Below are 12,233 nucleotides of genomic sequence, written 5' to 3'. Positions count from 1 at the left end.
CTAACAGACACTGACATGTGGGTCCCCGAGCCTAATTAGGTTAGTCTAAATATCCTGCTTAAATTAGTGCTAATCCTGCGGACCCCACGTGTCATCTTGACTTTGACTTAGTCAACGTTGACCGGGCCCACCTGTCGGCGACCTAACTAGCCTAGGGTCACTGACCAATGGGTCCTGCAGGTCAGGTTTGACCTGGCCGACCAGTTGACCCACTGACATCACCCTTGCGCAATGCTGACGCTGTAAAGCTTTTCTGGAATTTTAAATAAATCAGAAATGATTTATTTATTTCAGAAAATAGCTAAAACTTCTAAAAATCACAGAAAAAAATCTATAACTCCAAATGAAAAATTCAAGGAATCTGTTTATGGCATTTGCATGCATGTTTGAACAACCTAGGGTTGTTGTACAGGGTAATTTGCATAATTGGCATTTAAATAAGCACATATGGAGTTTGAATTTGAACCCTTGGTTAAAACCAACATCATTTAATATGATTGCTAGTTGCATTAGCTCAATCAACAGCATATTGCCATGACATTATCATGCATCATAATTGTTGCATTGCATTGATTGTGTTCCTCTTTGTTTGCCGGTATTTGTCCCCTCTAGATAGACATGGTTCCGACGATGAGTTTGATGACACCGATGAAGAACTATACTATCTTCAGAAGTGCCAGGCAAGCAAAACCCCCTTGTTCATTCCGATACAATCCCACTCTCTCGCTCCTACTCTCTTTTACTGCATTAGGACAACAACGATTCAACTGTTACATGCTGCGATAGTTGAACCCCTTTCCTCTGCATGACCTGATATTGCCACAGTAAATAGATGAAACCCACTAGCATGAGTAGGAGTTGTTTGAGCCCTGATGTGCCTACTCATTCATGCTTGTTTGTCATGCCTGCTATTGCTTAGAGTTGTGTCAGGTCTGATTCATCGGGGATGAAATGGAACAGTGATGAACATGTCCTACTGTGTGTGAGCTAAGTGTGTGAATACGATTTGGTAAAGGTAGCGGTGAGAGGCCATGTAGGAGTACATGGTGGGTTGTCTCATTGAAAGTGTTCTTAGGAACTGAGTTCTCTGTTTGTGATCCATGACCAGCTACTACCACGCATTGGGCCCGAAACCAATGGACCCTCTCAACATATTAACTGCCCTTGTCCTCTGTCCAGGAATTGCAACTAGTTTCTGGTGTTTGTAGGATATGTGTTGGCGGCCGTGCATAGCGCTGACCCTAGGGGTGGGCTATGATGCGGTAGATACACCGTGGCATGGTGTACCGGGCGCCCGTTTGGTGTCTCGGGAACCCTGCACACATACATGGCTCAAACAACTCCTACACATGCTAGTGGGTTTCATCTAGTTACTGTGGCAATGACAGGTAATGCAGAGGATAAGGGTTCAACTACCGCAGCACACAGTAGTTTGAAATGTTGTTGTCTTAATGCAGTAAATGAGAGCAGATGCGAGAACATGGGATTGTATCGATACGATCAATGGGGCTGCTTGCCTGATGGATACTCGGGGATATCCTCGGAGGCAGAACCTACCACGAAAGACACCACGGAACACAATCATCACATGGCAATATGCAACAATATGATGCATGTTATGACATGGCAATATGAGGTGTCATGCCTAATGCAATGTGAAACTAGTTAAATTGGGTCCATTTGAATCAAAGATTCAAATAGGAGCTTATGTTATTAAGCATTATAAGTGTATTATCTTGTTTCACCTAAACAGCAAGGTTAAAGTGTTTTGTCATGCATGATACCATTACAGATGAAAATATTGAATTTTTCTGATCAAATTTCATATATAAATCTTTCCATTTGGAGTTATAGATTAAAAGTTATGAATTTTAGAAGTTTTGGTTATTTTCTGGAATTTCCTATATAAGTATAAATCCAGAAAAGGACTTACTGCATCAGCCTGGCGTCAGTGTGACATCAGTGGGTCAAAGGCGCCAGCCAGGTCAAACCTGATTGGTCGGCCCCATCTGACAGTGTCACGAATAACTAACAGAGTTAGTTAGTGTTTCGTTAGCACTAAACTTGGTTAGTTAGGCCCTGGGCCCACATGTCAGTGAGTCAAACTGTTAACTAAAATAATTAGTGTTAACTAAACTAATTCTAATTAGACAGGGGCATGGCCCACACGTCAGTGACTCAGGGGAGGTCAACCTGGGCCCAGACGGGGTCAAACAGGGTCAAACTCGCCGGCGTTTAGCCACCGGCGAGGCCAGACGCGGTGGAGCAGCGCGGGATTCACCTACAGGGCGCCGTTTGGCGCGTGGAGCACAGCTACGGGATGCGGACGCTCGTTCGCATCCAACCGTGGTGGTGGCGCGGCCGGGGAGTGGCCGGAGTTGCGCCGGCGACGAGCTTGGCGGCGGCCGAAGCTCGGGTGCAGGTGGGAATGGGGCTGTGGTGCGCAAACGAGCGCGGTGAGGTGCTACGAGGGCTCTACGCGATGCAGGGAGCGTGTTGAGTGCATGCCCAGGACCAAATGGTCACCGGAGCATCGCCGGTGACGAGCGCGGGCGGTGGCGCGTGCGGGTGAGCATGGTGCAGTCGCTACGGAGTGCGAGAGAGAAAACGAAGAGGGGAAGAAGATTCAGTGGCTGACGGCGGTTGCGATGACCGTCAAAGTGGGCTCGGGGAAGGTCGAAGCTGAGCGAGGCGGCGAGGGGGATCTCCGGCGATGGCGGATCGGAAAGAGCTCGGTGCAGCGTCTCCGGGGCGAGCGAGCGCTCGGGGATCCGGTCGGGTCGAAGCAGTGGACGACAGCAAAGCTTATTGGCATGGCGAGGCGACGAGTGGACGACGGGGTTGCGGTTTTCACGATGGCGCGAGCGCGGCTGCGTCGGCCGCGGCGTCGAGGGAGCGAGGAAGAGAGCAGGGGGTGTGTGAGGTGTCGGGCAGGTCAGGGCGACACCGAGGAGGCGTTCGCGGCGTCGAGGCGGTGGCCAGGTGAAGCAGACAAGCAGGTAGGTGGTGTGGCGAGATCGGGCGTGTGCGCCGTGTCCCTCCTCTGCCTACTGGCAGAGGTAGGCGATGACTGGCACGGGCCAGCACAGTGCTGGGCCGGCCAGTGGGCCAGGTGGGCTGCGCCAGGTAGGTTTCTTTCTCTCTCTTTTTCTGTTTTTTATTTATTCTATTATTTCTGCAACTTCAGGGCTTTATTAAAAATGCCAGGTCATTTCCAAAAATCATAAAATAAATCATGGCTACTGCTTAGAATATATCCAACAGTAAACATTTTAGTTTATGATTATTTGAGCATTTAAATTATTTTATAGCATTTAAATGCCCAAATGCAAATACTATATGAATTAATCCAATGACCTTATGATGTCCTAGAAAAATGTGCACCATTTTTGTCAAAGGTTTTAACCCAAAACAAAAAGGGTGGACTTTTTAGAAGGGCATTTCTGGTTCATTGAAAAAGTTTTTAGTAAACCCTAGTTGTACCAGGGGGGGTGCTGGGGTTCTGTTTTCTCCCAAAATTTTTTTTCTTAGTGTGTTCTGCTATTCAGCTATGTGCTAGATTGTATTACGTAGGATGCAGCCTAACCATAATGAAGAATTCTGTAAACCAACCACTTAACCCCCTGTCCCCAGTTAAAAAGTGTTCGTGTCTCATAAATGTTGGCAATCTTGGATCGAAAAAAAAAATATTAGAAGCAATAAAATTTCTACTAAAACATGGAGCACACAAACAGCCATTAATCTGTTCGACAGCTAGAATTCAATGCATTAGAGTGTGCATCATGTTTAATTTTCTCTTAAATTTGAAATGGGGATGACAGAACCCCCAGCACCCCCCCTGGAACAACTAGGGTTTACTAAAAAACTTTTTCAATGAACCTGAAATGCCCTTCTAAAAAGCCCACCCTTTTTGTTTTGGGTTAAAACCTTGACAAAAATGGTGCACATTTTTCTAGGACATCTAAGGTCATTGGATTAATCTCTTATAGTATTTGCATTTGGGCATTTAAATGCTATAAAATATTTTAAATGCTCAAATAATCATAAACTAAAATGTTTACTGTTGGATATATTCTAAGCAGTAGCCATGATTAATTTTATGATTTTTGGAAATGCCCTGGCATTTTTAATAAAGCCCTGAAGTTACAGAAATAATAGAAAAAAAAACAGAAAAAGAGAGAGGGAAAGGAACTTACCTGGCGCAGCCCACCTCAGCCCACTGGCCGGCCCAGCACTGTGCTGGCCCGTGCCAGTCATCGCCTACCTCTGCCAGTAGGCAGAGGAGGGACACGCGCGCGCGCCCGAGCTCGCCACGCCACCTCCTGCTCTGCCTGTTCACCTGGCCACCGCCTCGACGCCGCGAACGCCTCCTCCGGTGTCGCCCCTGACCTGCCCGAACTCTCACCACATCCTGCTCTCTCCCTCCGCTCCCTGAGCCGTCGGCAGAGCTGCTATGGCGCGCGCACTCATCGCGCCACAAAGCCGGTGGTAGAATAACCCGACAGTAACCATCCGTCGGTCCAGCCCGGCCCTGTATCCGTCGCCTCGCCATGCCAATAAGCTTTGCTGTCGTTCCACTGCTCTCGCCTCTCGACCGATCCCCGAGCGCTCCCATCAGCTCGCCTTGCCCGTGAGACGCACTGCACTGAGCTCTTCTCCGTCCGTCCCATCGGTGAGATCCCCCCTCGACGCGGTGCCCAGCTTGCGGAACCTTTTCCCCGAGCCCCACTGGACGGTCCATTTGCGCAACCGCCGTTCATTCACAATGAATCTCACATCCCCATCTTCAGTAGTTCTATCCTCTCGCCACTCCGTAGCGGACTGCAACCATGCGCTAACACCGCGTTACGCTGCCACCCATGGCTCGATCATGGCATCAGTTACCAGGCGATGCACCGGTGACTTTGGACTGGGCATGCACATCGACACTGCTCCCTTGAGATCGCGCGTAGAAGCCTCGTAGCGACATGACAAGCGCTCTGTTGGCCGCACCAACCGCACAATCCCACGCCCCGAAGCTTCGCTCGCCGCCGCTCTTGTGCCGGCCGATACTCCGGCCACTCCCAGGGCGAAGCCACTTCTTCACCACGGTTGGATGCGACGAGGCCGCATCCCGTACTGTGCTCCACGCGGAAGAACGGTATGCCTGTAGGTTGAATCCGCGCTGCTCGCATCCGGCGTTGGCACTCGCCGTGGTAAACGCGTGCGAGTTTTGACTCACCATGTTGAACCCCGTCGGCGGCCGTCAGGTGTGACTCCCACGAGTCACTGACAAGTGTGGGCATTGAGCCGCGCAATCTGATAATGTAGAATATAGCTTTAGATGTAACACAATTTTTAGTAACAGTTTGACTCATTAACTGAACACTCTCTCACTGACATGTGGGCCCAGGGCCTAACTAACCTAGTTTAGTGCTAACTAAACACTAACTAACTCTGTTAGTTAGCTGAGACACTGACAGATGGGGCCCACCAGTCAGGTTTGACCTGGGCTGGCGCCTTTGACCCGCCTGACGTCACAGTGACGCAGTGCTGACGCAGTTATTTATTTTCTGGATTTATTCTTATATAGGAAATTCCAGAAAATAGCCAAAACTTCTAAAAATCATAGAAAATCAACCATAGCTCCAAATCAAACAAATTATATATGAAAAATGATCAGAAAAATTCAATCTTTCCATCTGTAATGGTTTCATGCATGACATAACACTTTAACCTTGCTGTTTAGGTGAAACAAGCTAATACACTTATTATGCATAAGAACTTAAGCTTCCATTTGAATCTTTGATTCAAATGGACCCATTTCAACTTGTTTCACATTGCATTAGGCAGGACACCTCATATTGCCATGTCATAGCATGCATCATATTGTTGCATATTGCCATGTGATGAATGTGTTCTATGGTGTCTTCGTGGTAGGTTCTGCCTCCAAGGATATCCGAGTATCCAGCTGAAGGGCAGTACCCTACTACCACTCCATCAGGCAAGCAGCCCCATTGATCATATCGATACAATCCCATGTTCTCGCTTCTGCTCTCACTTTTACTGCATTAAGACAACAACGTTTCAAACTGTTGTGTGCTGCGGTAGTTGAACCTTATCCTCTGCATGACCTGTCATTGCCACAGTAACTAGATGAAACCCACTAGCATGTGTAGGAGTTGATTGAGCCATGTATGTGTTTCCTACCTTGCTATGCCCTATGCTTAGACAACGGCGGTCTGGTATCACCAGCCACGGTGTATCTACCTGCATCATAGCCCACCCCTAGGGTCAGCGCTACGCACGGCCGCCAACACATCCTACAAACACCAGAAACTAGTTGCAACTCCTGGACAGAGGACGAGAGGGGTCTAATAAGTCGAGCGGGGTCATATTTCAGGGCCCAATGTGTGGTAGTAGCTGTTTCATGGATCACAAACACAGAACTCAGTTCCTGAAGGAACTTTCAATGAGACAACCCACCATGTACTCCTACATGGCCTCTCACCGCTACCTTTACCAAATCGTGTTCACACACTTAGCTCCAACACAGTAGGACATGTTCACAACTTCAATTCATCCCCCGATGAATCAGACCTGACACAACTCTAAGCAATAGCAGGCATGACAACAAGCATGAATGAGTAGGCACATCAGGGCTCAAACAACTCCTACTCATGCTAGTGGGTTTCATCTATTTACTGTGGCAATGACAGGTCATGCAGAGGAAAGGGGTTCAACTACCGCAGCATGTAATAGTTGAATCGTTGTTGTCCTAATGCAGTAAAAGAGAGCAGGAGCGAGAGAGTGGGATTGTATCGGAATGAACAAGGGGGTTTTGCTTGCCTGGCACTTCTGAAGATAGTATAGTTCTTCATCGGTGTCATCGAACTCATCGTCGGAACCACGTCTATCGAGAGGGGACAAATACCGGCAAACAAAGAGGAACACAATCAATGCAATGCAACAATTATGATGCAGATAATGTCATGGCAATATGCTGTTGATTGAGCTAATGCAACTAGCAATCATATTAAATGAAGTTGGTTTGAACCAAGGGTTCAAATTCAAACTCCATATGTGCTTATTTAAATGTCAATTATGCAAATTGCCCTGTACAGCAACCCTAGGTTGTTCAAACATGCATGCAAATGCCATAAACAGATTCCTTGAATTTTTCATTTATTAAATTTTATTTCTTGATTTTAGAGAGTTTATAGTCTATTTTCTGAAATAAATAAATCATTTCTGATTTATTAAATCCCAGAAAAGCTTTACTGCGTCAGCATTGCGCAAGGGTGATGTCAGCGGGTCAACTGGTCGGCCAGGTCAAACCTGACCTGCGGGACCCATTGGTCAGTGACCCTGGGCTAGTTAGGTCGTCGACAGTGGGACCCGGTCAACGTTGACTAAGTCAAAGTCAAGCTGACACGTGGGGTCCGCAGGATTAGCACTAATTTAAGCAGGATATTTAGACTAACCTAATTAGGCTCGGGGACCCACATGTCAGTGTCTGTTAGGATGGGTAATTAACGGAGATTAGCACTAATTACGCCGCCACGTCGGCATGCCGGAGTTTGGCCGGCGGCGACCTCAAGCCGTGGCGGAGTCTGCTCGGGATTGAGCTACAGGTGATGGTTTTGAGCGTGGTTTGCAGCTACGGGACGCTGGACACTCGCGCGCATCCAATGGTGCCATCTAGTCGCGGGGTGGCCAGATACGTTGACAGCGTCGAGTTCCGCGGCGGCCGGAGTTCGGACCTTGACGGAAACGACGCTACGGGGCATCTCCGGGCGAGCTGGTGGTGTTGCGGGCTCTAGCGGCGCTAGTGAGAATGAAACGTGCTCAGACCGACGTGTGTGGGCTCTAGCCACCAGCGGTGACATGGCCGGCGGGTGGGAGCTCTGGCTCCGGTAGTGGAGGCGGCTAGAGGGTGCGTACGAGCGCGGGGAGTAGGGGAGAAGATGGCGGAGCTCACAACGGGGTCGGAGACGGTCTCAGCGAGCTCGGGGAGGCGGAGACGGCGGCAATTCGACGGCGGCGATCCTCGGTGGCCGAGGAGGGGAAAAACGCGCGGGGGTGGCGCTTCGGGGCCCTTCCGGTAGCTTGGCTCGGTGAGGAGGTAGGGAACGAGGTGGCGGAGCTCGGGGATAGCTCGGGGAGGCTCGGGGAACACGGTGGACGCGGTGACGGCAAGCGGCGGCGACGGTCTCGCTTGGCCGTGCGCGTGAGAGAGAGCAGAGGACGGGGAGGGGGTCCAGCACGAGAGGGGAGAGACGCAGGGGGTCGAGGGCGTCTTTGTGGCGCGTTCAGAAGAGCCGGGGCGTCGCAGTGGAAGCAGGAGCTGGCCAGGGCGGCGTCGGCGCGCTCCAGCGAGCTGCTTCATGCGCTGGCGCGGGGAAGAAGACACCCGTGCCCCTGGTGGGCTGGCTGGTCCAGCTGGGCCGCCAGGTGGGTGCCACGTAAGGAAACTCTCTCTCTCCTTCAATTAGTTTTCTGTTTTCTATTTATTTGATATGTTAGGAATTAGTAATAATACTAACTCATTTCCATAAATCCTGGGATATATTTTGGGCTCTATTTGAAATATTTACGACTGCCCAAAATTGTTTCCAGGATTATTCGAGCATTTAAAATATTTATATTGATTAAATGCCCAAATTCAAATACCTAAGGATTTAATTCAAAGCCCAAATGTGTCCAACAAAAATGCAAATCATCTTGGGTAGATGCCTCCACGTTAAACCAGAGATGATGAACATTTTTAAAAGGCATTTTGAGTTCATTGAAAATATTTTTATTTGAAATTATTTGAATTGCATTTGTGCTAGGGCTTGATCATTCCCATTTAAGAGTTTCATAAAACTTAAACATGATGACATGATGATCAGGCAAGGTCAAGCAAAGGCTAAGGCTAGGGCTATGACAACTCACCCCCACTAAACAAGAATCTCGTCCCGAGATTCAAGACGCGAGGTAAGAAGACAGAGGGGGCACAAAGACCAACCGATCTTCACGATCAGAGGTGCACCTCAAAGGTTGTTGCTGATTTCGTTGCATACGTTGATCTTGACATTCTCTTTTGAGAATCTTCATCCACGCGATGAGGATAGAAAGAAGCTATACTAGGATTGATTCAATCTCGAAGATCGAGTTATACAACATTCACTTGCGGAATGAAGATGTTGAAAACATCTTGAGTTGAGACACCAGAACACATCGAGAGGGATGGAAGATAAACGACGGGTTTGATTTTGGGTTGGGCAACAATTCCAACACTTAGAGATGTGGATGTGTCAAGGTGGCGAGGAAATAAATTTGAGGCTAGGTTTAAAAAGGCCACGTGATGCTACAGAGTCAGCCAAGTTAGTATCAGAGGCAGCCGGTGCCGTTAGGTGTCATGCACGTATCCTCCCAACATGGATCCAGTGCAGGAATGAGAAAGACAATACCTAGTTTTAACACCTTCCTTGATCATTTATTCGTAAGTAATGTCATTCATCACAATAAGTAATATTCTCTTGCTCTGTCCCATACTTTCTAGCTTCCTCCTAATAAGACTCACATTCTTTTTTCAACAGATGAGGTTTAAGTTGGATCTGAAAGATGATGCAACTAAACAAGCATGCACTCATGTTTTTCAGTCTGCTCTGCGACAGTATCAGTACCACCTTAGAAAATATCACTTTGAAGGCAAGGCTGACAATGAAATTGCCCAAACATCTCCAGTGGAATATATTACAGATGAAGACTGGACAGCCCTCGTTAAACACTGGTCTGATCCAAAGTATCAGGTAGGCTATATGTATTTGATTAGACCATATATTGAACTTGTATTTATATATGTGCCTTACAAGTGTATCTTCTTCTAGGCTAACTGTTTGAAGAACAAAACCAACCGTTCTAAAGTGAAATTCCAACAGAGAACAGGATCTCGTAGCTATATTGCACACTGCGAGGCTCTTGTAAATAGCTGCTACTTCCTTCTTTTTTGTGCCATATTATCGTATCTATATTGACTTATTCCAAATACAGAGGAATGCCCGTGCGGACCAAAAAGAACCTGAACCGAATGCAGTGCAAATCTTCAAGGATTGCCACACCAGCAAGATGAAGGGCATGAGCACACCAGTTCAAGCCACTGTTGTAAGTCCTTACTCCTCTTGCCTTGAATTGATTGGTACTGTGATGTGTTCATTTAACTACTTGGTTTGCAGCCATTGTTAGTTACTCTGTTCACTTTTATTCACAGTTGTCTTAACATATCATTTCACCTTACATGGTTTAAAAGAGATGAAGGATATTCTTTTGGTCTTGATCTGTAATCTAGTTGTTATGTTCATGTGCGCACACAATGATAAAATAGCATGTTTGTTTTATATCTGTTTTCCCATGATATGAATGATGTCATACTATGTTCATCCTACTTTAAACCATGTCTCTTTATCCTTAGATGTCAACGAATGTGAGGAAATAGACAATACAGTAGGCATGCTACATGGACATATGTTCTGAAAGTGATTTTATTACGTAGTTGGCACTACAATACATGCCAATGTATTATAGTAGTTCACCAAAATAAGTTATGTATAAATGTTTAACCTACTTTGTTTGTTTTTGTCTCATTAGTAACTTATCTGGTACACTAATCTACAAGTTCAAACTTTCAGGAAGCTATGGAACAAATGATTGAACAGGCACAACCCCCTGAAGGTGACGAGGCTACTACATGCACAATGTCACCTCTTGCTGAAGTGTGTCAGTATCTCTCCACTAACAGTGCAAAAAGCAACTTCCTACGTAATTCTGGGTTGGTTGTCAAGGTAACCTCGTCCAAATCGCCTAATGAACAAAATCTTCCTGCTAGACAGAGTGATATATCCGTGCTCCAGACACAAGTCCAATCCCTAATGGACGTTGTTTCGGAAACAAGAATAGTGGTTGAGAAATGTCGTCAAGATATGAATGGTTTTGAAACCAGACTATCAGACATTCGCTTCGTTGTTCAAGAGCAATGGCGGAAAAAGGTGGAGATCATGCTGCTCCATCAGATTCTACAGCCTGAAACATTAGCACACAGGTCAAATGATCTGTGCTTCTATACATCTGATGGTGCTTTTATCTAGAAGGACTGTAAACTTTATGCCAACAGGCCTTTTGTTGTATGGTTGGAATTTATTTTGTTGTGATACAACATTTATGATGCTGCCTCAGGCTGTAGTAATTACGACACTATTTTTGTATAGTGTAGGTTTATCTTAGTAATGTATTCGGCTGAAAGCTTCGTAGGAACCCAACATGCCAACATTCGTCGAGCCCATTCCAATTGGGCTAAAAACGATTATAGGCCGAAATTGGCATGTAGCCCACTAAAAATATCTGGGCCTAAATCAGCATAAGCTTTCATATTTTTCTGGTAGGCCTGTGCCCATAGTAGGCCTTTAATAGGCCTAAACATAATTTGGGCCCTCAGTAAAAATAGGCCGTTTACAGGTGTAAATATCTCGAGCCCATAAAAAACATGGGCCTTTAATAGACCGAAAGTGAGATTGGGCCCTGATTGTGCCAAATAACCCACTGGACTTAGCAGGCCGAAATGGTGCCCATTTGCGATGCGGATCTTTGACAGGCCGAAATTCGGACGGGCCGTAAATGCGTCGACCTAATACACGAGCCTTTAACAGGCCAGAACTTCGGTCGGGATAGATTATCGTCATTTTTATATGGGTCGTTAATGGGCCAGATATGATGTTGGGCCACATCTGGCCCATGGTTTATGTTCGGCGTTAAGATGCCGAAAATGACAACAGGCCGAAAGTGGCCCAAAGCTATAGTGGGCCTCTAACAGGCCGAATGTCAGACATGGCCGAATGTGACCCAAATCCTTCATGGTCGTTTATGGGCCGAAAGTTTTGATGGCCTGAAAATGGGCCCAAATGAAGCCAGACCATTAACAGGCCGGAAATACACGGGACCGTAATTCGACCCAATTACTTAGCGGACTGTGAACGGGCCAGAAATGACCATGGGCCGCGTTGATGACAAATTTAGGACAGGTCATTGACGGGCCGATTTGACAGAGAATGTTGGGCCTTAACTGGGCCGGCCCATTATGGTATGCAAAATCTTGTGGCCTTTAGCTGGGCCGGCCCATTATGGTCCACTAAATTTTGTGGGCCTTTAGCTGGGCCGGCCCATTATGGTCCGCTAAATCTTATGGGCCTTCGGTTGGGCCGGCCCATTTAAACTTT

General features: G+C 47.0%; 1 protein-coding gene across 1 annotated transcript in view; it reads right to left on the bottom strand.

The window, feature by feature from the left end:
* LOC125516792 overlaps positions 1 to 4,741 on the bottom strand; it is a 55,787-nt gene extending 51,046 nt beyond the window's left edge. Inside the window, exon 1 of the mRNA XM_048682104.1 lies at positions 4,390 to 4,741. Within this exon, the coding sequence (XP_048538061.1) occupies positions 4,390 to 4,741 (352 nt within the window). The remainder of the gene's footprint in view (positions 1 to 4,389) is intronic.
* Between the last annotated feature and the right edge of the window lie 7,492 nt (positions 4,742 to 12,233).

This window comes from Triticum urartu, chromosome 6 (genome assembly GCF_003073215.2).
Source record: "Triticum urartu cultivar G1812 chromosome 6, Tu2.1, whole genome shotgun sequence".
NCBI classification, from domain to species: Eukaryota; Viridiplantae; Streptophyta; class Magnoliopsida; order Poales; family Poaceae; genus Triticum; species Triticum urartu.
The sequence above is the reverse complement of the archived record's forward strand: the minus strand, read 5'-3'. Positions and strand labels throughout refer to the sequence as shown.